At 41.7% G+C, this 24,090-nt stretch overlaps 1 protein-coding gene and 1 long non-coding RNA gene across 3 annotated transcripts in view; one reads left to right on the top strand and one right to left on the bottom strand.

Moving 5' to 3' along the window:
- The window catches only part of LOC148146793 (uncharacterized), a 66,159-nt gene extending 59,422 nt beyond the window's left edge, over positions 1-6,737 (bottom strand). Inside the window, exon 1 of the long non-coding RNA XR_015760491.1 lies at positions 6,576-6,737. This is a non-coding gene — a long non-coding RNA (uncharacterized LOC148146793). The remainder of the gene's footprint in view (positions 1-6,575) is intronic.
- Positions 1-24,090, top strand: part of LOC122559510 (A disintegrin and metalloproteinase with thrombospondin motifs 20) — a 384,605-nt gene that overhangs the window by 319,234 nt on the left and 41,281 nt on the right. For both annotated transcript variants that reach the window (XM_043709081.2, XM_087997440.1), the window contains 2 exons: positions 6,667-6,840; positions 16,239-16,409. In XM_043709081.2, coding sequence (XP_043565016.2) covers positions 6,667-6,840; positions 16,239-16,409 — 345 coding nt within the window. The remainder of the gene's footprint in view (positions 1-6,666; positions 6,841-16,238; positions 16,410-24,090) is intronic.

The following is a 24,090-nucleotide window of genomic DNA, read 5'->3' on the forward strand; positions in this document are numbered from 1 at the left end:
AATTTATAAAAACAAATGTCAATTGCAATAGAACCAAAAGAAATTATATGAAACGAAATCCCAATGTCATTGAATCTGTCTGTAGGAATTATATTCCCAACAGTCAGAGGGACCTTGGGCACAGGCCTGGTTCCAAGTGCTGATAATCCATTGTTTGCTCATTATGCTACTCTATATTAACTCTATTGCTGCAGAAGCTATGCTCATTTTGAGGAGAAAGAGTTTCATTCTCTCTGTGCAACTTCAAGTGAAGTTTAATTTGAAATTGAAATTGCAACAAAGAAAACATTCAGAATTTTTTCAATGCAACAGCACCTAAAGCACACAAATTTCCCTGGGTCAGGATAAAAATGTTTCAGATGAGACCCGCCATCAGAACAAGCTGTCAATTAAATGTGTCGGAGACACGTTGCATCTTAAAGGAGAACTTTGACCTTGAATTCTGTGAATCCAGTGCTGTAAGTTAGGGTGAAAATGTCAGCTGAACTGGAATTAAAACCAGATTTCCAGGTTATGCTATAGACCACCTTAGATCACTAGGTCAGCACAGCCCTTGTGAATTGAGAGCTAAAGAAATCATGAATAATAACTTTATTCATGGGAGATCTATTGTGCAGGATGTCCAGGCCATAGAACAATAAGCCAAGGAAATGACAGCCAGCAAGTTTACCTGGGAAAAGTGCAGCTAGGCTAATAGGAGTTAATCAAACTCGAATTTGTGAAGTCTATCCTACAAGAGAAAACTCTTTGCTGGTCTGTGTAATGATGTATTTTCCATAAACTGACAGGTGCTGTTTGAGGTCACAATGCCTCTTTCTTACTGATCCAGAATTAATTCACTGGATATATTTGGGGTTTTTTTGTATTTCAGCTGTTTGCAAAATGAAACATATCTTCATTCAAACTGGTGGGATATGTATCAAAACATGATGGACCCAAATTTCTGGGATATCAACTGGGACTTACCAGCAGTGGCAGGTTTATTAGAGATATGATCTAACTAAATAGGAAAGACAGGGTGAAGATCTGTACTTCTCTATTTCAACCTTCTCTGAGTTTGAAATGTCTCAAATAAGTGCAAGTCCAGTTTTTAAGAATAACCCATCTAAGATGATCTTGCGTATGCATAACTGAGAATCTTAAGAATCTATACAATTATAGAGTCATAGAGCTCAAAACAAACCCTTCGATCCAACTCGTCCATGCCAACCAATAGCGCATTAGAAAATCAAACTTCCTAATTCTACCCATGGCATATACGTTTTCCATGAATTAAAAATCAAAGCACAATCCCACTGTAGATGCATGACTTTCCCAATGCTCATTCTACATTGCTATTGGCAGAGATTCAAACTCCATGCCATATTCACTGAGTGCATTTTAACCAAATGTAACCAGGAATTCAGGTAGGTTGTAGATAATCATTCATCAACAGCATTAATGTAAGAATATTTGACAAAAATAATCAAAATGGTAGATTGCCAGGGTATTTGTTTTTTTTTTGGCAATAAAGAATAACATAGCTTTCATATTCTGAAGAAAGGAGTCTATTTACCAACCATCAAAAAACAATGTCCAAAATCGTATTGCTTTTTATTCTATTTTGACTTGTTTCTTTCAGTAATCTTTCGAAAAGGCACGTTGGATAAATGCACCCTTCTTGAAAAGAGCTGTAGAGAGCTATGGAAAATGTCATACTTCCTTTGTTTTCATTTTACAAACCTATGTTGTATGTGAAAGCCAACACACTCAAAAGTACCCCTGTCTAATTTTGCTTGGATATCGTCTCTTGACTTTCCGTTTTCGATCACTGACAAAAGGTTTGAAAGGGAAATCATGCTTGGAAGCAGTGCCTCACCATGTGAGGAAATTGTGAGCATGCTTCTGTAGCTGAGCAAATTGTGTTGAATAGGAATGGGCACAGGGGTATACCCAGTGAAAGTTACAACTTCCTGCAGATTTGCTGCTTCAGTTCTGCATCCATAGAGCTAGAGATGGTGACGTTCTGGTTTTTGAATCATATTAAATAACTTGTCTTGAATGCAATGTAAGAATATAAAAAGCCAATGGATAAAATGAAGTGGCTATTCAGACCGTCCAGCTAATTCTTTCCAGACTGTGCCAACGTTACCCATGGAAATCTCTCCCAAAATTAGTTAACCTCTTGAAAGGATCTAAATGTAGATCATCAGTCCAGTCCCTCATAGACCCAGCCCCTTAGCAAAGTCAGAAGTCACCCAACACCAGGCTGTGGTCCAACAGGTTTATTTAAAATCACAAGCTTTTGGAACGCTGCTGCTTTGTCAGGTGACTTCATTCAACGAATGAGCAGTGCTCTAAAAGCTTGTGATCTTAAGTAAATCTGTTGGACTATAACCTGGTGTCGGGTGACTTCTGACTTTGTCCATCCCAGTCCAACACCAGCAGCTCCACATCACAGCCCTTTAACAATGGCTCAAGTCAACCAAGCAATCAAATTTAACTAATGACATTATTTGAACATCTACTTATTGTGCCAGGCTGCCATTTCAATTTTCAGAAATGTTGTTTACCTACTTGTATTTGATAAAGAAACAGGAATGTGGATGTTCAAATAAAGAATATTAGTACTGAAGAAGAGAATATATTCTCATTTCAAGCATCTCTCAGTGAAATCCCCTATAGTTTCCCCCATAATGATATGCCAAGGCCTCCAACCCTGGTACAGCACCCTGTACAGCATCGGAATATCCATCAGCAGCTATCCTTCTAACTGGTTTGAATAAGTGTGCTAATAATTGTACATTGCATTTACGTAGCACCTTTAGCATGAGGCAGCATTTTTTGGATGGCAAGTCCCGTTATCTTTTGAGAAAGGATTGCATCCTCGCTGCTATCTCAGCCCTGCAGCTGTTTATCACTCCATGGGGAATTAGTTGGCTGGAGGTAGGATTTCTCTCCCTGATTCTGAGGTGGGACTTTCTCCAGAGTCAGGGGTAGTGGTCCCACCTCAGTGAGCTGCCAGCCTATCTGAATGGCACCTGCTGAATTGTACTTTGCTCCCCCTGCCTCTGCTAACCCAGCAGTAGGGGACTGTTAAATCCTGCCCTCATTGTAAAACTGCTCCAGGAATTATCACTGAAAGACTGTCAGTGAAAACCTGAGACTAAGACATCCAAAGCAATCATAGGGTAGGAGACTAAGAACTTGCTCACAGAGGGTAGGCTTTACAGTAACAAGTCTGTGTTATTCGATGTGTTCCTGCTCAATAGGAATATGGTCAATAATGTCTGCCATAACATCAATGAAACTACTCCAGTCAGAGAATGTAGTCCCACAATTTATCAATGTCGATCCATCTGTATTGGATTCAAACAAGTCCCAGGTTCAGAGAACACAATTTACTTGGGTATTCTGCCATCTAAATGCCCTAAATAAGCCCTTGTTTTTAAAATTACTTATTTCTAGCCACCTTTTGAGAATTTTGCACAGTCACTGTTTTGTGGCAGTGAAGATTTCTAAAGAATATTAAATTATTCAGTTACATTATTACTTTTATGTCTAATTTAGCAATTACCAGCTGTGTAAGGGTAATCCTCTAAGTAGTGGCTGTGGCATTTCCCTTATGATCATGGACTGGATTTTCCAGGCTCCTGGGATATGATGGCAGATGCAGGGGGATTTGTTATTCATTCACAGGATGAGGGTGTGGATGGCTAGGCCAGCATTTATTGCCCATGCCTGATTGCCCAGAGGGCAGTTAAGAGTCACTCACATTGCTGTGGGTCTGGAGCCGCACGTAGGCCAGATCAGGTAAGCATGTCACTTCCCTTCCCTAAAGGACATTAGTGAAACAGTTGGGTTTCTCCCTGGCAATCAACAGTGGGTCCAGGGTCATTAGATTCTTAATTGAAATTGAATTCAGATTCCACCATCTGCTGTGGCAGGATTCAAACCCAGGTCCCCAAAACAATGCTGGGTCTCTGGATTAACAATCCAGCACTAATACCACTAGGGCATTGCTTCCCCTAAAAGGCAGCAGTCAGGTGGGGATAGTAGTATTAAACATTCCCAGAACCTAACCTTTTGAACCATTTACTCAGGGCAGAGGTGGCATTCATGAGACCTTTATGTAACCAATCAGTGTCCAGTTCAGAACCCCCTCCTGTCACCAATTACTCATGGTCAGAAAATGTGTTCTTCCTGCCATGTGAAACACTGTGAATTGGTGGCCAGGCAAAAGTGGGTGGGGTGCCTTCTTTTGCGGTCCACTTTGCTACTGAGAGGCATTTACCAAGGCATTCATTTCTCCAGCTTTGCCCTTCCCCAAATCCTTGTCGACTCCAGCCTCCCATTCACTCCTTCTCTGGGACCACGTTTCAACAACATCCCACTGTCCTCCTGCTGCCAACTCCGTCACAGCCAACTATCAGGACTAGAAAGCCACTGGGAATATGGATTACCTATAAATCCCTACAGGCAGGACTTCCTCCTTGGTCAGGGAGAACGTGAAGACTGCTGATGCTGGAGAGTCAGGTTGAAAAGCGAGGTGCTGGAAAAGCACAGCAGGTCAGGCAGCATCTGAGGGGCAGGAGAGTTGACATTTCGGGCATAAGCCCTTCATCAGGAATTCTCCCTGGTCAGGGCAGAAGATGCACCTCAAGCCAATTGACAGCTTGACATTAGAGTCATAGAGATGTACAACATGGAAACAGACCCTTCGGTCCAACCCGTCCATGCCAACCAGATATCCCAACCCAATCTAGTCCCACCTTCCAGCACCCGGCCGATATCCCTCCAAACACTTCCTATTCATATACCCATCCAAATGCCTTTTAAATGTCGCAATTGTACCAGCCTACACCACTTCCTCTGGCAGCTCATTCCATACCCGTACCACCCTCTGTGTGAAAAAGTTGCCCCTTAGGTCTCTTTTATATCTTTCCCCCTCACCCTAAACCTATGCCCTCTAGTTCTGGACTCCCCACCCCAGGGAAAAGACTTTGCCTATTTATCCTATCCATGCCCCTCATAATTTTGTGAGCCTCTATAAGGTCACCCCTCGTCCTCCGATGCTCCAGGGAAAACAGCCCCAGCCTGTTCAGCCTCTCCCTACAGCTCAAATCCTCCAACCCTGGCAACATCCTTGTAAACCTTTTCTGAACCCTTTCAAGTTTCACAACATCTTTCTGATAGGAAGGAGACCAGAATTGCACGCAATTTTCCAAAAGTGGCCTAACCAATGTCCTATACAGCCTCAACATGACCTCCCAACTCCTGTACTCAATACTCTGCCAATAAAGGAAAGCAGACCTAACGCCTTCTTCACTATCCTATCCACCTTTGACTCCACTTTCAAGTAGCTATGAACCTGCACTCCAAGGTCTCTTTGTTCAGCAACACTAAAATTGTTGAGGGGTGAACTGGCCAAGCCAGTGGGTGGAGTTGGCATTGACTTTTACACTGTGGGACTGGGAGACACCGGAGGTCATGAAAGGTGCTACATAATAGAAAAGATATGATTAAATTGGAGAAGGTTCAGAAAAAAGATTTACCAGAATGTTTCTGGGACTGGGAGGGTTTGAGTTGAGGCGAGTGTGAATAGGCTGCAACTTTTTCACTGGAGCGTAAGAGTATTTTAAAATCATGAGGGGCATAGATGAGGTGAATAGCAAAGGGTCTTTCCCCTAGGGTGGGGGAGTTCAGGGCTTTTGCTTGAAATTTTGATTTTCCTGCTCCTTGGATGCTGCCTGACCTACTCTGCTTTTCCAGCATCTCTCTAATCTAGATTTGGGGAGTTCAAAACCAGGTGCCATATTTTTAAAGTGAGAGGAGAAAATGCAGAGGGTGGTTTGTATGTGGAATGAACTGCAAGAGGAAGTAGTGGATGCCTACGTTACAACATTTAAAAGACATTTGGGCAGGTACATGATTAGGAAATGTTTAGAGGGATATAGGCCAAATGCGGGCAAATGGGACTGCTTTAGTTTGGGAAGCCTGGTTTGGCAGACTTCAGTATGGGTCTATGTCTGTGCTGTCTGACCCTATGTCTTTCTTTACCACAAGTCTGCATGGAGATAAGCAAGTTATAGGAAACAGGAGTTCAAAGCAGAAACCAATTTTACAAAACCATTGGACACGGGTGAACACATTGAGTGTTATACGTCAACCGTGCCTAATGAAACCATACAGTCATTTTGAATATACAGTAATCAGTTTCCTGAAAATGGGGACATCGAAGTAATTTATTCAGTTCGGCAGCTGCCGTTGATAGAGAAGAGCTCCCCCAAGTCAAATATCTGGAGAATGGTCTGATTGACCTCAACAGCTGCTCTTTATTTTGTGGTTAGGTTTCTCATGGAATGTAAGCCTGATGGAGAAGTAATTGCTCTGTCAAGTTTCAAACAAAAAAAAATTCCGTCTCCCTCTGACTCGGCGATTCATACACGATTTGCTCCGTACGTGAAGTCTCAGATAGCTTAACTATATCAAACAAAGTCAGTCGCACAGGATGGCCATTATATATTGCTAACCTCGCTTCAAATTTTGCTTTTATGTGCAAGAAATATGCAGGAAAATGAATGCATTCAACCCACCTGGTCATGTTAACATTGTTATTCTCGTACAGTCTTCACCTTCACCTGTTGTTTTCTCTCTCTTGCTCTTTTTTGTTCTTTTTGCTGATAGTGTTCGGTGACCTGTGGAGTAGGATATCAGCAGAGGGAGGTCTTCTGCCGGCTGAAGGGCGTAGGTCGAATAAGCGAGGAGACGTGCGATCCATTCTCTCAGCCAGCCGGCACACAGCAGTGCCGGCTGCCTGACTGTCTGCACTATGAATGGCTTGCAGATGAATGGGAAGATGTAAGTATGGCCTGATAAGATGAAAAAGTTAACGTCAGAAATGACAGAGGGGCTTCTTTTATGGGGCTGCCTCTGGAGTAAGGACTTCAAATAAATGTTTGCATAAATAGTGCCTACAGTTATTTGACCAGGTGCCAAACCAGATATGCATGGGAACTCGAAAGGAAGCCACAAACTGTCTCCAAAGAAAATCCAGACAGGATTGTTTAAATGTTCCCTTACTTGCTGCACCAGAACTTTAACCCTGTAGTATAGCTGTTTCACTCATTTATAAAAAAGCCTGTCCAGTGACATGTTCCTGGAATGTCTCTGAATTTGTGACAGCAGTTTGTATTTCTGCTGCTTGCTTTCTGCGTTGGACTGTATTTCAATCATATCAAAATCATTGTGCCTTTGAGCATCTAAAATGTTTCTTAAGTGATTTAGTCCAGAGTTTAATTCTTCAGTTAAAGAAAAGGTTTTGCCGGCAATCTTTTTCATGTAGCAATTCCATTTGGCCTAATGTAGATATTTTATTTTGTCTAGTTGTGTTAATCAGAAGCAAGTGCTCTGAGGGAATCTGATTTTGATTAACAATGCTATCAATCTATTTGTACTGTAATAGAAACTTAGGGATAAACAGTCAAATTATCTGAACTGGATGTTCATGCATTTTTACACCAGCTTCCCTGTAGGTAAATGCTTGAAGAGGTGAAGCTAGTTTGGAATCGTCAAACTGCCGTATGTCATAATCGTTGATAATACAGGGTATGTGGCAGATTCATTTAGATCAATTGGTACAACTTATCTTCATGTAATGATACCAACTGAAAGACACTGCAATTCTTCACTTCAGTAAGTTAAAAATCACATAGCACCATGTTATAGTCCAACTATAGAAGTACAAGCTTTTGGAGCACTGCTCCTTTGTCAGGTAGCTAGTGGGACAGAATCATAGGACATAGAATTTAGAGCAAAAGACTATAATATTTACAACTGATGCGATATATTGAACAAACCTGAATTTCTGTTATGTCTTTCATATTTTAGAATGGGTTTCAGGTTTCAATTCATTAATAATATTGCACACACACACACACATATAAGGCTATGGGGTGAATTTGCATTTGCAGAATTATATTTGCAGATACATTCTAATTTGTTCAAATTAGAGTCTGCAGGCAGTCAATCCATGTGACATTTTATCAGTTTCTACTTTGGAAATAGAACCAGCCTGACTCAAGATTGAAGACTCTAACCTCACACCTTTAATGCATTGTCTGAGCTGAGATGTCAACTTTTTCTAATATAAAACCTTAAGTTATCTTGGGAATGTGACTTGAAAGTAGTTCAGGGATTTATGAATGAATGAATTGGAACGTGCAACCCATTCTAAAAGATTAAAGGCTTAACAGCGATCTAGGTTTGTTCAGTATACCATATCAGTTGCATGACACTATTATCTTGTGCTATTATCTGGGTTCTATGATCCTGCTCCACAATGACCTGAAAAAGGAGCAGCATTTCAGAAGCTAGTGCTTCCAAATAAGTCTGTTGGACCACAGGCATCTTGCTGAGCTCAATCCTATGCCTTCTGTCAGCATTTATGGCTTTCTCAGGTGCCTGCATTAAGCCTGCCTATCACTGTAACTTGTCTATTCTCCATCTGCACTGACAGGTAAGGTTCAAAGAATCTTACAAACAATTGAAGGAATTTTAACCCTCATCATTGTTGGAAGAGGAGTGGATAGGGAAACTTTAAAAGTTTTAAAAACCTAAAATATAATTACAATTCAGCTTTCAAAATGACTACTTAATTTTTAACAAATGTGGGTTTTGTGAGGCTTTGAGAGTGGGTTCAGGAGTCTAAACTGCTCTCAACATTAGGTCAGATATTTATATATGTTAATGAGATTGCATACCTTACATTTTAACAGACTGTTGGTCCAGGTTTTCCATGGTTGGGGAAATTCAACATGTGAAGGAAAGAAGTAATAGCAAGTTGGAGCATTTAATTGTCTTTGAAGCACGGCTTGTGGGCCAAGCACAGCAGGTGTGCTCTCTCCTCCAGGCATTTCCCCCCCCCCCCCCACCATCCTGCCCTAAGCAATCCCATAACTCTTTCTGCAATCAGCTGCCACCTACTCATGACCCACAAGCTCTCTCATATCTGCCCCTGTGATGTCCACGTTTGAGTTGGCATGGTGGCACCGTGGTTAGCACCACTGCCTCACACCGCCAGGGACCTGGGTTCAACTCCCGCCTCGGGCAGCTGTCTGTGTGGAGTTTGTGCATTCTCCCCGTGTCTGCGTGGGTTTCCTCCGGGTGCTCTGGTTTCCTCCCACAGTCCAAAGATGTGCAGCTTAGGTGAATTGGCCATGCTAAATTGCCCGTAGTGTTAGGTGCAACATATAGGGGAATGGGTCTGGGCTTTTGGGTCAGTGTGGGCTTGTTGGGCTGAAGGGCCTGTTTCCACACTGTAGGGAATCTAATCTAATCCAAAAAAACCTGTACTTCTTTAAACTGTAAGAATATATTTTGCCATCAACTCTTGTTGTTGCATCAGGTTCTTTCTGCAGAACTTTATTCAAGAACACCCACCAAGTTAATCATTTTAAACCCCCTTTAGTTAATAATTCTCATATGCCTTGAAATTATGCTCTAATCTAATCTTTTATGATCTACTTAATATCCAATACAGTTGAATTTCTCTTATCTTCATATCCTTTCAAGTCTGAAGAGTGCAAATTTTGCAATTTTTTCTCATAACTCAGCTCTTTAATGCAAGATTATATAGTTCACAAGGTTTGACATTTACCTTCTGTTCTGGTAACCAGAATTGAGTGCAGTGTTCAAAAGTACAGCCTTACTGGAGCACTACATCAAAACTTAAAATATCACATTTTCACCATTCAACCTAAGACATTAATCCATGACAATATTGTGAGATGACCATTGCACAACCCTTCTGGCCAACAGTCCTGTATTCACACTGAGGATATTCGTCTTCATGTTGATCCCTCTATCACCATGCTAAATGGGATAGATTTCAAACAGGTCTAGCAAATCAAATTGACCATCCATGATGTTCTCTGGGCTATCTGCTGCAGCAGAACTATACACAATCACAGTCACTAAATCTGGCTTAGCATATCCCCCAGTCTACTGTGGCGATCAGGCTAGGAGATCAACCTTAGGCCAATTAAGTATATAGATGGTAATGCTGAGAGCAGCACCAGGAATGCCTAACGATAAGATGTTAACCTGGTGAAGCTACAGTGCAGACATACTTGGAAGCCAAACAGTGTACGTTCCATGTGACAGACAGATCCAAGGCAATCCCACAACCAAAGGATCAGATCAAAGCTCTGCAGTCATTCCACCTCCAGTCCTGAATGGCAGTGGAAGTTTAAAGTACTGACTGGAGGTGGAGGCTATACAAATATCCCAATCCTCAATGATGGAAGAGACAAGAACATCAGTGAAACAGGCAAAACTGAATCATTTGAATCTATCTTCAGCAGTTAGACTTACCAATTAAAGGAGCAACTCCGTCTTCTCCTGAGATCCCAGATCACAGATGCCAGTCTTTCAGCCATTATAATTCACTCCCTGTGATATCGTGCCAAACACTGACAACATTGGATAGTGCAAAACTGAAGTCTTATGCTCCAGAATTAGTTTGACCTCTGACCAAGCTGTTCTAGTATGGCTACAACACTGACATCTACCTGGTAACATAGAAAATTGCTTAGGGATGTCCTGTACACATAAAAGGAGGACAAAACAACCTGGCCAATTGTCATGCTATCGGCCGACTTTCAATTATCAGCAGAGTTTGGGAAGGGGTCATTGACATTGCTAACTAGCAGCACTTAAACAGTAATGACATGCACACTGGCATTTAGGTTGGAATTTCACCAAGACCACTCAGCTTGGTCCAAACATGAACTAAAGACCCAAACTCAAGGTGAGATAACTGTGACTACCTCTGACATCAAGGCAACCTTTGACCAAATGTGGCATCAAGTATCCAAAGCAAGGCTGGTATTATGGAGAATTCGAGGGAAAACTATCCACTGGTTGAAGTCATTCCTGACAATTTGGGAGATGGTTGTGGTTTTTGGAGGTCAATCAGGGACTAGATTGAGTTGGGATATCTGGTCAGCATGGATGGGTTGGACTGAAGGATCTGTTTCCATGCTGTACATCTCCATAACTCTATGACTCTAATCCCAGGACATTTTTGCAGGAGGTCGTCGGGATAGTATTCTTGTCTGAAATATCTTCAGCTGCTTCATCAGTTATATTCTCTCCTTGTTAAGGTCAGAGTGGGCATGTTCATCGATGATTGCACAATGTTCATCGCTGTTCATAATACCTCCGACGCTGAAGCAGTCCATGTCTGAATGCAGTAAGACCTGCGCAGCATTCAAACTTGGGCTGATAAGTGGCAGGAGAAAGTGAGGTCTGCAGATGCTGGAGATCAGAGCTGAAAATGTGTTTCTGGAACAGCACAGCAGGTCAGGCAGCATCCAGGGATCAGGAGAATCCCTGGAGAAGGGATTCCTGAAGTCCCAAACTCTGCTGATAATTGAAAGTAGGCCGATAGCATGACAATTGGCCAGGTTGATTTGTCCTCCTTTTATGTGTATAGGACATCCCTAAGCAATTTTCTATGTTACCAGGTAGATGTCAGTGTTGTAGTCATACTAGAACAGCTTTCCTGAAGAAGGGCTTATGCCCGAAACGTCGATTCTCCTGATCCCTGGATGCTGCCTGACCTGCTGCGCTGTTCCAGCAACACATTTTCAGCTCTGATAAGTGGCAAGTAAGATTTGTACTGCACAAATGCCAGGCAATGACCATCTCCATCAAGAGCAAATCTGAACATCCCTTTTGACATTCAATGGCATTGCCACCACAAAATCCACCTCTTTCAATATAGAATTGGGCAAATAGGGGAAAGTGGGGACTGCAGATGCTGGAGATCAGAGTCGAGAGTGTGGTGCTGGAAAAACACAGGCCTTGTGCCTGAAATGTCGATTCTCCTGCTCCTCGGATGCTGCCTGACCTGCTATGCTTTTCCAGCACCACACTCTCGACAAATGGTGTAACTCCAAGAACAGGTCAGAATATATTCTGGTAAGTAATTCATATCCTGACTCCTCAAAGCCTTTCACCATCTACAAAGTACAAGTCACGGGTCTTAGGGAATAATCTCCACTTGCCAACATGTGTTAATATTCAATAACACCAGAAAAAAGCAACCCACTTGATTGTCACAAGGTCCAATACCTTCAATACTCATTCTTTCCACCATCAACTCTCAACAGCCACTGTGTGTACTATATACAAACTGCAGTGTAACACACACCATGACCTAGAATGATGCAGTGGGCACTGAATGACTGACTCCTGCTCGATTATCCTTAAGGCCACTTTAATGGAACCTTCCAATCCCATGACCTTTCCCAGCTGGGATGACTGAGACATGAGAACATCATTCAATTCGCACACCATCCTGACTTGGAACTATATCACTGTTCCTTCACTATGGCGGAATTAAAAATTCTGGACTTCTCTTTATAACCGCATTGTACCTACCGCACATAGACTCCACAAATTCAACAGGTTAACTCACCATCACCTTTTCAAAGGCAACTAGGGGCAAGCAGTCAATGTTGGCTTAGCTAGAAGTGCCATGTTTTTGGAAAAAAAATTATATCAGTTTCATCATAATATTATTAATCTTCTACTTCACTGGTCTGATGGCAAAAATACATATTATTTTTCCTTTGTTGTTGTTCTGGGCAGTGAATCAATTTTAAAAATCACACAACACCAGGTTATAGTCCATCAGGTTTATTTGGAAGCACTAGCTTTTGGAGCGCTGCTCCTTCATCAGGTGGTTGCGGAGATTAAGATCGTGCTCACAGAAGTCTGTGTCAATATCCGTTATCTTCTTGGAGATCCTCTCCACTTTGAGCTGGCAGTTTGTCGTGTTGATGGGCCTGTGGTAGTGGTGTGTGGTGGTGTCTGTGAGCATGATCTTCACTTCCACAACCACCTGATGAAGGAGCGGCGCTCCAAAGCCTAGTGCTTCCAAATAAACCTGTTGGACTATAACCTGATGTTGTGTGATTTTTAACTTTGAGGAGAAAGTGAGGTCTGCAGATGCTGGAGATCAGAGCTGGAAATGTGTTGCTGGAAAAGCGCAGCAGGTCAGGCAGCATCCAGGGAACAGGAGAATCGACGTTTCGGGCATAAGCCCTTCTTCAGGAATGGGGAAGGTTTTTTAACTTTGTCCACCCCAGTCCAACACCGGCATCTCCAAGTCATGTAAATCAATTTGACAGCATTCAACAGAGTGTTCTAAGCATTAATGGCTTTACTTTTCATAGTAGAGTTATAGATTCATAAATGTATAGCATAGAAACAGACATTTCAGTCCGACTTGTCCATTCCAGCCAGGTATCTAAACTAATCTAGTTCCGTTGCCAGCATTTGACCCATATCTCTCTAAACCATTACTATTCATGTACCCATCCAGATGCCTTTTTTTAAATGTTGTAATTACACCCGTCTAATCAAAGGTTTTGTCAGAAATTGGTCAAATTAATCGTTGGCAAGTATTCACCAAATGATAGGGAGCAGAGGCATTCCAAGTGTGGTTAGAATTTGAAGCACAAATAACTCTGCTGTGACAGATACATTGGGGCAGTTGGGGGATTTGAAGTCAGTTAACGAAATCTGGAATTGAAAACCCTTCAGAGTAATGGTAACTCTGAAACTATCGTTGTCATAAAAATCCATCTGGTTCACCACTGTCATTAGGGGAATTACCTGAACTGGATTATTTATGACTGCAGGTGTATAGCAATGTGGTTCTATCTTAAATTGCCTACCAGTCCACTCTGTTCAAGGCAATTGGTAACAAATGTTGGCCTTGCATATATTGCCAACATACCATGAAAGAATACTTTTTCTATAAAGGAGAGAAAAAGAAATGAAGCATGCTAGAGATTGTATCACTCTGCAGGGATGCTCCCTTTTTAAAATTCCCCAATTCTTTTACTTAGTATGTAAACTTGCCAATATGTGGACTCAGCTGCCAGCTAACACAGTGAGTGACTGCTGGCTCAATTGAATTACGATCCTCAAGAGGGATTTGGAGAGTTTCCTGATTCAGCAGGGAGCGCAGAGATCTAAATTTGAGATCAGAGGTGAAAAACTGTCAGTACAGATCTTGAAAGAGTACCTAAATAACAGGGCAAGTTAAATATACTAAATATGTCATTGCGCTCAAGAAAAAGTAATTCATTGTGTCAAATACATTGAACATTCATACATAATGATCCAAGTACTTCTCTTCCTCCTGTTATTAAATGGTCTTTTCCCTTGGATATATCCTGTTCTGACTGAATGTAACAATAAAAAAATCAATGTCCTTCCACTGATGTGGAAATCTCCCCTTTTTTTTGCTTATTTTCACCTTTGCACAAATCTTTCCTAAGATCTTCCATCTCAGGAATTCACTTGTCCATTTCATAGGCTGAATGCACCATTACATAGGGGAAGTCCAGACAATGTAGATTAGGATGCCTAGATTATTTCATTTATCAAATATGCTACATATGAGACCCCAGTAGATGTCAGTTTACATTGTGGTAAAATGTGTTTTTTTAAGTTAAAACCAGTAAAGCCACACATATGTCTACAAACATGTTAATTTATAATGCGGGCGTTGAGTAGTTGATCAAAAATGAAAACGACATGTTTGCAGATTTAATGCAGCATTTTTCATTCAAGTGTCCTTGAAATCTAGTAAAAGGATCTTTTATTGTATATGTCCCAGATGATTTACTACATGTAATTAGAGCTGAAGACCGAAATCCAGCCGGTATAAATTGGTTTACTATTTACAGTCTGTCATAGCAGGTTCGCTGTGCTCACTCAATACCAATTACTGTAGTAAAGATGTAGATGTCGAACTGTGAAGGAGAACCGTGGGGTGAAGTAAGATTTGGTGGGAAATTTGCTGAAGTAATTTAAGCTCAGCTTACTAGTGCACCCGTTAACATGCTAGTTTTGGATAAAACTTGTTCCAGAAATGTTTTTGTCCAACAGGCTTATTTGAGATCACAAGCTTTCGGAGCATAGCTCCTTCTTCAGGACTCCATCAGAAAGCTTGTGGTTTAAAAAAAAAACCCATTAGACTATAACCTGGTGTCATGTGACCTTGTCCACCACAGTCGAACACCAGCAACTCTACGTCAGAGATGTTTTTGGCAGTAAGTCACATAGGCAACCTTTGTGCCCCACCACAACTGAGGTCCTAAAGTGATCATATAAGGGCTCCTTTTCACCATTGACTTTATATTTTTCCATCAGTTGAACAGAAGATGACACTCTATTTAAGTCTTTTTTTTTATTCATTTTGTCATCTAAAATGGCATCAGATTTGTGGCCACACAAGACTTTTCATTGTTTTTTTCTCCAGATACATGTGACAATAAAATCATTCATTCATTTGATCGGTCGAGGCACAGTGGACATCTAACTGATTCTGAAAATGCCATGCTTCTTCAGAACTCTGTTGTAACAAGGCCTGAGGTCTTTGGACCCCTTTAATTTCAGTTCAAATTCTGCGCAGAAATCATTGTGAAACCTTCAAGAAACTTTGGGAAGTTTTTCAAATGCTATTCAAGAGTACCTTGTTGAAGATTGTATTTATCCTCTCCATGGAGGCTGTCAGACCTGCTGGGCCCTTTGGACTTGTGATAGTGGTCCGAATGAGCGCAGCATCCTCACAATCAGCTTAGGAGAACTAGAAGGACGAGCAGAGGGGACAGGAATCCTCTCTCTGAAGTCCAATGTATCTCAATCAAGTGATTGTTGCCTGCAGGGGTGAGATGGGCCCTTATGTGATTGTTAATTGGCACCTCTAGGACCTCAGTTGTGGTGGAACGTAAAGGAACATGGAATGCTATGGGAATTATTCACCAATATGTAATTCCCGTGGATGATGTCATCACTAAGTTCCAAGCTTGGCCTAACTGGAAACAGAAGATTTCACCCAAGCCATATATGTTATAGAAACAGACTTGTCAATATAACCTGGATCACTTGGATAGTATTGGTAGATGGGCTTTTATTTCAGAATGCAAGCTCTTGAAAAGGCAAATGTCAAAGCAGAATTTGTCTCTATCGTATACATGACCACTGTGTCTAATTGTGCAGGATCCATCTTCAGATAGGGTGGACACTTATCAATATGTCAGAATTGGTCTGTAAAGTAGATTACGTTGGATTCGCAATTTGAGTGAGATAGCATAAATTCTTGAAATTCTATCCCGCAAAAGCCATTAGGAAATCCCATTTTTGTATTAACGTATCTTTCTGTTCCTGTTTTCCAGTGTTCTGCATCATGTGGTCAAGGTATACAAACCCGCAAGGTGCTTTGTGTCAATCATATTCAGAAAGAAGTGGAAGAAAGCTACTGCAACCATTCAGCAAGACCTCCTTCCATGCAAAACTGCATTATTGCAGCTTGTGAATACATATGGATTACAGGGGAATGGTCACAGGTAACAATGACTCAGATTCCCACTCTTGAAACTGTTGCTTTTTGTTAACATTCTTGGATTTCCTAGCCATAGCTTCGGGTTTTTCCAGTTGTCCATGATTTTCACATACTAATGGAAACGTGGATGCCTTGCTACAATTATACAGGGCCTCACCTGGAGTACTGTGTGCAGTTTTGGTCTCCTTATCTGAGGAAGGATGCTCTTATTATGGAGGGAGTGCAGAAAAGGTGTACCAGACTGATTCATATAACATATGAGGAGAGGTTGAATCGGTTAGGATTATATTCATTGGAGGTCAGAATGATGGGGTTCTTATAGAAACCTATAACATTCTAACAGGACGAGGTAGGGTAAGTGCAGAAAGTATGTTCTGGATTCACGGGCGTCCAGAACCAGTAGTCACATACAAGGTAAACCATGAGATGAGAAGAAATTTCCTCACCCAGAGAGTGGTGAGCCTGTGGAATTTGTTACTGCAGACAAACATTGTGTGATTTTTAAGAAAGAGTTGGATATAACTTTGGGCTAAAGGGATCAAAGGATATGGCGGAAAGGCAGAAACAGTCTATTGAGTTGGATGATCAGCCATGACCACAATGAATGGCAGAGTAGGCTCAAAGGGCTGAATGGCCCATGTTTGCTCCTAGTTTCTATGTTCTTTGCTTCTGTGTTTAACACCCTCACTCAATAACAGCTTGCCTTTGCAGAACACCTATAAACTAGACACAGATGTGTAACGTAATCATATTCCTACAATCTATGGACCAAGATCTGGGCAGCAGGATTAAGTTGAATGGTAATTTTTCAGTCAACACTGGCAGGAGAGTTAGTTGGTCTCTTCCTGTGCCACAAATTTCTTCAATTTGAAAGATGTCAATTCTCTTAATCAACGTGTTCAGATGTGACATGACACACCTCTGGAGCAGGTGGTATTTTGAACCCAGGTCTTCTGGATCAAAGATAGGGACACTACCGCAATGTAACAGGAACCCTTTGAAAAATGCCTATTGAATCGAATGAGATGTTAAGAGCCATAGAATCATACAGCGTGGAAACAGACCTTTCAGTCCAGCTAGTCCATGCCGACCATAATCCCAAACTGAACTAATCCCTCTTGCCTGCACTTGGCCCATACCCCTCCAAACATTTCTTATTCATGTACTTAGCTAAATATATTTTAAACTTTATGACTGTACCCACATCCATCACTTCGCCTGGGAGTTAATAAGTTGCCCCTCAGTCCTTTTTAAAATCTTTCTCCTCTTCCTTAAAAATTTCCCCTCTCGTCTTGAAATCCCTCACCCGAGGGAAAAGACCTTGGCACTTCACCTTTTCTGTGCCCCTCATGACTTTATAAACCTCTATAAGGCCACCCCTCAACCTCCTATTCTCCAGGAAAAGAGTCCCAGCCTATCCAGCCCCTCCTCATAACTCAAACCCTCTATTGCCAACAACAGCCTGAGGAGTAAAGGGTAGTCATGAAGATCAAAGTGCGGCAAAATTCCCAAGTGTGGTTCTTTCCTGAAGAATATGGAGAATAACATCTAATTCACAAGTGTAATTTTCTGTCACTAGCCTATGAAAATAGTTTTACTAGGTGTGCAAACCCAGTGCAACCTAGAAGCATTTCTGAAAATACTAAAACAGTGTGGGAGTGATGGAGACTGTTGTTTCAAGTCTCCCTTCATTTTCCGTAGGCAGGTGCTGAGGAAGGAGATGTGGCTGGGGCTTACGCCCGAAATGTCGATTCTCCTGTTCCCTGGATGCTGTCTGACCTGCTGCGCTGTTCCAGCAACACATTTTCAGCTCCCTTCATTTTCCCCTGATCTGTGTAGTTCCCAGGCACAGAGCAGAGGGAAACTTTCCCTGCTGTTTGTTCCATGACCACAACTGGATGTGATTGACTGGCAATGCATGACACATATATAATATGGCACATTGTATGTCTTTCTGATTACTCAAATATTCTAGAAAACAAATAAAATATTTTGCTTCTGTGCACATAGTTGAGTTGCTAAACCAATTAAAAACACTTCACCGTTATCCACTTCCAAATTTCTACCATTTCCTTAAGTTAAGCAGCTCAGTGGAGGTCCATTAGCTCTTGGTGTGTTTTAAAATGTTTCCATTTTGGGGAGTTAACTTGGATGGGATGCTTTGTCTCATTTTATTTAACTGCATCTGATTGTGACACTGAGTCTGCAGTATAAATAATAATTCGGACTCGTTCCATGTTTATCTTTTTGGACAGTAGTCTCTTGGAAAAACAAGTGATTTGCTATACACAGAATAAAAGCAAACATCCCAATGAAAGTCGTGCATGTCCATTTTTGGTTAATCATTTAAAATGCACTTTGGTACCAATTCCAAATGTTATAGAATGAGATTTAAAGCTATTATATAGAATAGAAACATTGAATATAGGAGCAGACGTAGGCAATTCAGCCCCTCAAGCCCACTCCACCATTTAAGATGATTATTTTATACATTATATATAACTGTATCATTAAATGTTAATCCTATCTTTCAGCTTTTGTCTGGTCTTTAAATAGTTTGAATCAGCAAAATGTTGCAGACTCGAGTTTGCCAATTTTAGGAGTTTCTGATGAATGCCATGTTGATGATTGTGTTGCTTTATTCATTCATGGGATGTAAGCAGTGCTGGATGGGCCAGCATTTATTGCCCATCCATAGTTGTCCTTGAGAAGGTGGTAGTGAACCTCCCTCTTGATCTGTTGCAGTCAGTTTGGTCTAAGTACACCCACCATACAGTAAGGGAGAGAGTAGAGTAAAGCAGAGAGGATTTTGACCCAGTGACACTGAAGGAACGGTGATAAATTTCCAAGTCAGGATGGTGAGTGGCTTGGCAACGAGCCTGCAGATCGTGGTATTCCCATCTATCTGCTGCCTTGTCCTTCTAAGTGAAAGTGGTTGTGTCTTTGGAAGATGCTGTCTAATGAGCCTTAGTGAATTTCTGCGATACATCTTGTCATTAGTACACACTGCTGCTGCTCTGAACGTTGTGCTGGAGGGACTGCATGTATGTGAATGGGGTGCTGTGAAGTGGCTGCTTTGTACTGGATGATGTCAAGCTTCTTGAGTGCTGTTGGAACTGCAGCCATCCAGGTGAGTGGGGAGTATTCCATCACAGTCCTGACTTGTGCTTTGTAGATTGTCAACAGGTTTTTGGGAGTTAGCTGATGAGGTACTCACTGCAAAATTCCTAGCCTCTCTCCTGCTCTATAGCCATTGTATTTACGCAGCTAACCCAGTTCAGCACTTTGTCTGGTATAAAGCGTTGCACAAAGTTTACTTGCCACTTTCAGATCAAGTCTGGATATTGTCCGGATCCTGCTGCATTTGAACATAAGAGTGCTTCGCTATCTGAGGAGTTCGTGAATGGTGTTGAACGTTGTGCAATCATCAGTGAACATTCCCACTTCTGGCATTACGATGGAGGAAAGGTCATTGGTGTAGCAGCTAAAGGTGGTGGGTTTTGGATATTACCCTGAGGACCCTAGACCTAGAACTGAAATGACTCACGTTCAGCAACCACAGCCATCTTCCATTGTCAATGTTTAAATCAAGGCTAAGTCGCCCTGATGGAACCTGAACTACCACCGCAAGATCTCTAAACTGGTTGTAGTTGCTGCCTTCCTATATGGCTGTGAGACATGGAGTCTCTACAGCAGACTCCTCAAGGTCCTGGAGCAGTCTCACCATGCTGCCTGTGCAAGATCCTGTGAATCCACTGGGAAGACAGACACACCAATACCACAGTACTCGACCTGGCCAACATCCCCAGCATCAAGGCTCTGACCCTCCCTTGATCGGCTACGATGGGCTGGGCATATCGTCCACATGACCAACACTAGACTCCCCAAGCAAGTGCTCAACTCCCAGCTCGGAAATGGCATGCAAAACCCCAAGTGGACAGAGGATTTCAGGGATACCCTCAAGGCGTCACTGGTGAAATGCGACATTCCCGTGGACACCTGGGAATCACTTATCCAAGACTGGCCAAACTAAAGGAGAAGCATCCGGAAAGGTGTCAAGCACCTCAAGAGTTGCCGTCAGGGTCAAAGCAGAAGCCAGATGGAAACAGTGAAGGAAGCATGCTGCCACACGAACATCCCACCCACCCCTTGCTGCGACCATCTTTTGCCCCAAGTGCAACAGAGCCTGCATTGGCTGCATCAGTCTGTACGGCCACCTCCAGCCTCACCCTGAGATTGAAGAGAGTTATCCTCATCTGCGAGGGATTGCCAATGATAAATGATTTGTCTCAAGATTGATGATTAGATTTGAAATCAACTCTGAGAATGTGAGGACTGCAGATGCTGGAGATCAGAGTCGAGAGTGTGGTGCTGGATGAAGGGCTCTTGCTCGAAACGTCGATTCTCCTGCTTCTCGGATGCTGCCTAACCTGCTGTGCTTTTCCAGCACCACTCTCTTGACTGATGATTGGATTTGTTTGGTCTTATTTCTTGTGTACAGTTGATCACCTGAACAATTTTCCACATTGTTGGGTAGATGTCAGTGTTGGAGTTCTATTGGAATAAATGATAGATCCACTGCAATTTGTTTGGAACACACATCTTCAGTAGAATTGCCAGAATATTGGCTGGGTACTTTGAATTGTCTCGTGCCTTCAGCTGTTTTTTGATATCTTGTGGAGTTCATTAGCACGCAGAAAATCACCTATACAGTGTATTCAAAAAGAATAGGTACCCAATGAACACAGTCTGCCGATTTCTCAACAACAAATCCAAACAAGCATACAAAACACGTCCAGAAACCCTAGCCACTCTCCCCTACACCAATGACATCTTGGAAATGACTGCCAGACTACTCAGACCCCTTGGCATCATGGTAGCCCACAAACCTACCAACACACTAAAACAGCAGCTAATGAACTTGAAAGACCCTATGCAGACAGCAAGCAAAACTAATGTCATTTACAAATACCTTGCAAGACCTGTAACAAACACTACATTGGACAAACAGGCAGAAAACTAGCCGCCAGGATACATGAACATCAACTAGCCACAAAAAGACATGACCTACTCTCATTAGTATCCTTATGTACGGATGAGGAAGGACACTATTTTGACTGGGACAATATATCCATCCTAGCAAAAGCCAAACAGAGACATGTACGAGAATTCCTAGAAGCATGGCATTCCAACCAAAACTTTATCAACAATCATATTGACTTGGATCCCATTTACCACCCCCATGAGAAAAAGAACAAGAAATGACATCACCATAGGAAATGACATCACCACAGGAAATTATGTCACCAACCCAAGGAAACCCAAGCATATAAATAGAAAGTGGGCTACACTACCAGTGCTTCATCTGGAGGCTCACTGAAGATGTTACCTAGTATGGTGACAAAACATCTGAAAACGAACCTTTCAGCTCAGTGAGCAAACCGACATCCATAAGTTCAGAAGAGGATATAATGAGGTTACGAGAAATGCAGATGGGTTAAATAAGTGAGCAAAGATATGGCAAATAGGCTGTAATGTTGGAAAATTTGAATTAGACAGAATTTAAAAATAAATATATTATCTGAGTGGTGAGAGATTGCAGTGGCTTTGAGATGTTGCTGTTCTCATGCATAAATCACAGCTAGGAAAACTAATAGAATGTTATCATTTATTGTTGAGAGGAATCGAATGCAAGAGAATGGAGGTTACGTTTCAATCATACACGACACCAGTTATGCACGTGAAACTTTATCTGGAGTAGTGTGTCCAATATTGGTCATTTTATTTAAGGAAGCAAGTCAATGAAAGTAAAAGGAAGCAGTTCAGAGGAGATTCATTTGTCTAATACCTGGAATGGAAATGTTGTCTTCTGAGGGAAGGTTGAACAGGCTAGGCTTGTCTCCGCTGGAGTCTAAAAGGGTGACTTGATTGAAACATATCAGATCCTGAGGGGTCTTGACAGGGTGGGCGTGGAAAGGATGTTTTCTGTTATGACAGAATCTAGAAATAGGGGCTCCGTGTTTTAAAATCAGGGTCTGCCATTTAAATCAGAGATTAGATAACTATTTTTCTGTCAGATAGTCATGAGTGTTTGGAACTCTCTTCCTGAAAGTATGGTGGAAGCAGAAACCTTGAACATTTTTAAGGCAGAAGTAGACAGATTCTTGTTGAGCAAGGGGATAAAAAGTTATCATGAATTGGCAGGAATACAGATTTGAGGTTATAACTCAACCTTCATGAACTTCGTGAATGGTGGAACAGGCTCGATGGGCTGAATGGTCCTAATTTGTATTGTTCTGGACCAAGCCAGACCATGCAAAACATTCTTAAGCAGGCAGCCCAGACTATAACTTTGCAATTTGTTTTGGTAAGTGTAAAATGAAAATTACCTGGATTAGGTTAGTCAGGATGACTACCAGGTTTAAACAGACAAAAAAAAAATTATTCACAAAATTACACAGTGAAACACAAAGAACAGAATAAAGAACCCCTACAGAACCCAGTTTATCCAAATTAGACTTAATTATGCTATTCCGAATATACACAACAGTCCCAAAAAGCAAACCCCCTTTAAAACACAGTACAACAAAGGGTCAGATGTTTACAGGTTGAAGTTAGAAGGACAGAAGAGAGAGTTTCCACACAGCTCACTGTTGAACTCCCAACCAGTTCTGGACTGAACTAAACTGCTCAGCTAAAGAGCTGACCACACCCCTTTCATTTTACAGGTCACTTCTCCAACATGACCACTTTGGCCTGAAGTCTCATCTGTTTACATAAAAACCAAAAGGCCTCTCAAAATCCTTTGCATCTCCGTACCAAAGCAGTCTGATCGGAGCCCGGCCTGGTTTATTACCCCTCTGAAAAAAAATCAACAACAGAATATCCTTGAACCAATGAAGAGCTTTTAGAAAAAAAAGGACTAGCTTTCATTCAAAAAAGGTGCCGGTTAAAAAGTGGATGGCTTTAGAAAGGACAGATTGGACTTTAATGTAGACATAAAGCTATCAATATTAGGAAAAGTAAAAAAAAAACATATCACAACAAAGGAATTTCCAGCATGAAATTTGAAAAAGTAGAATTGTTTGGCTGCAAATAATATCCATTGAAAGTATACGACCAGTTAGCAGTCATGAGATGGCATGCAGCAGAATGCATCTTGTGTAGGCTAAAACACAAGACCTCGCGTAAAGAATTGTACATTTGAAAAAAGCTGCAACCTGTGGTTTTTGGGCGTCTTGTGGAGTTTTATGGTGGGGGGGTGGTGGAGGTTGTGACGGTAGCTGCTTTTATTTTTCTGAATAACTATGAATTGAAGTCAACAGCAGTATTCTTCTACAAAATACATTTACCTTGTGCCTGCGTATTACAGCCACTAAATTCAGCTTGCAAGTAGCTCTTTATGGTTGGGAAATTTCAGCTGGCCTTCTTCAGTTCGCTTTGAGTGGGACTTGATGAATCATGTTGAAAAGTTGTCACATTGAACAGATAATTCTACACTGCCCTCCTCCCATCCTACTCTGCATAACAATCCAAGAAAATCTCAGCCCCACAGATATAACAAGTGCAGAGTGCTTGGGTGGCATGGTGGTTCAATGGGTAGCACTGCTGCCTCACAGCATTAGGCATCCGGGTTCAATTCCAGCCTCGGGCGACTGTCTGTGTGGAGTCTGCACATTCTCCTA

This window comes from Chiloscyllium plagiosum, unplaced genomic scaffold (genome assembly GCF_037043375.1).
Source record: "Chiloscyllium plagiosum isolate Xiang-an unplaced genomic scaffold, Cpla_swu_hap1 HiC_scaffold_19, whole genome shotgun sequence".
Classification (NCBI taxonomy): domain Eukaryota; kingdom Metazoa; phylum Chordata; class Chondrichthyes; order Orectolobiformes; family Hemiscylliidae; genus Chiloscyllium; species Chiloscyllium plagiosum.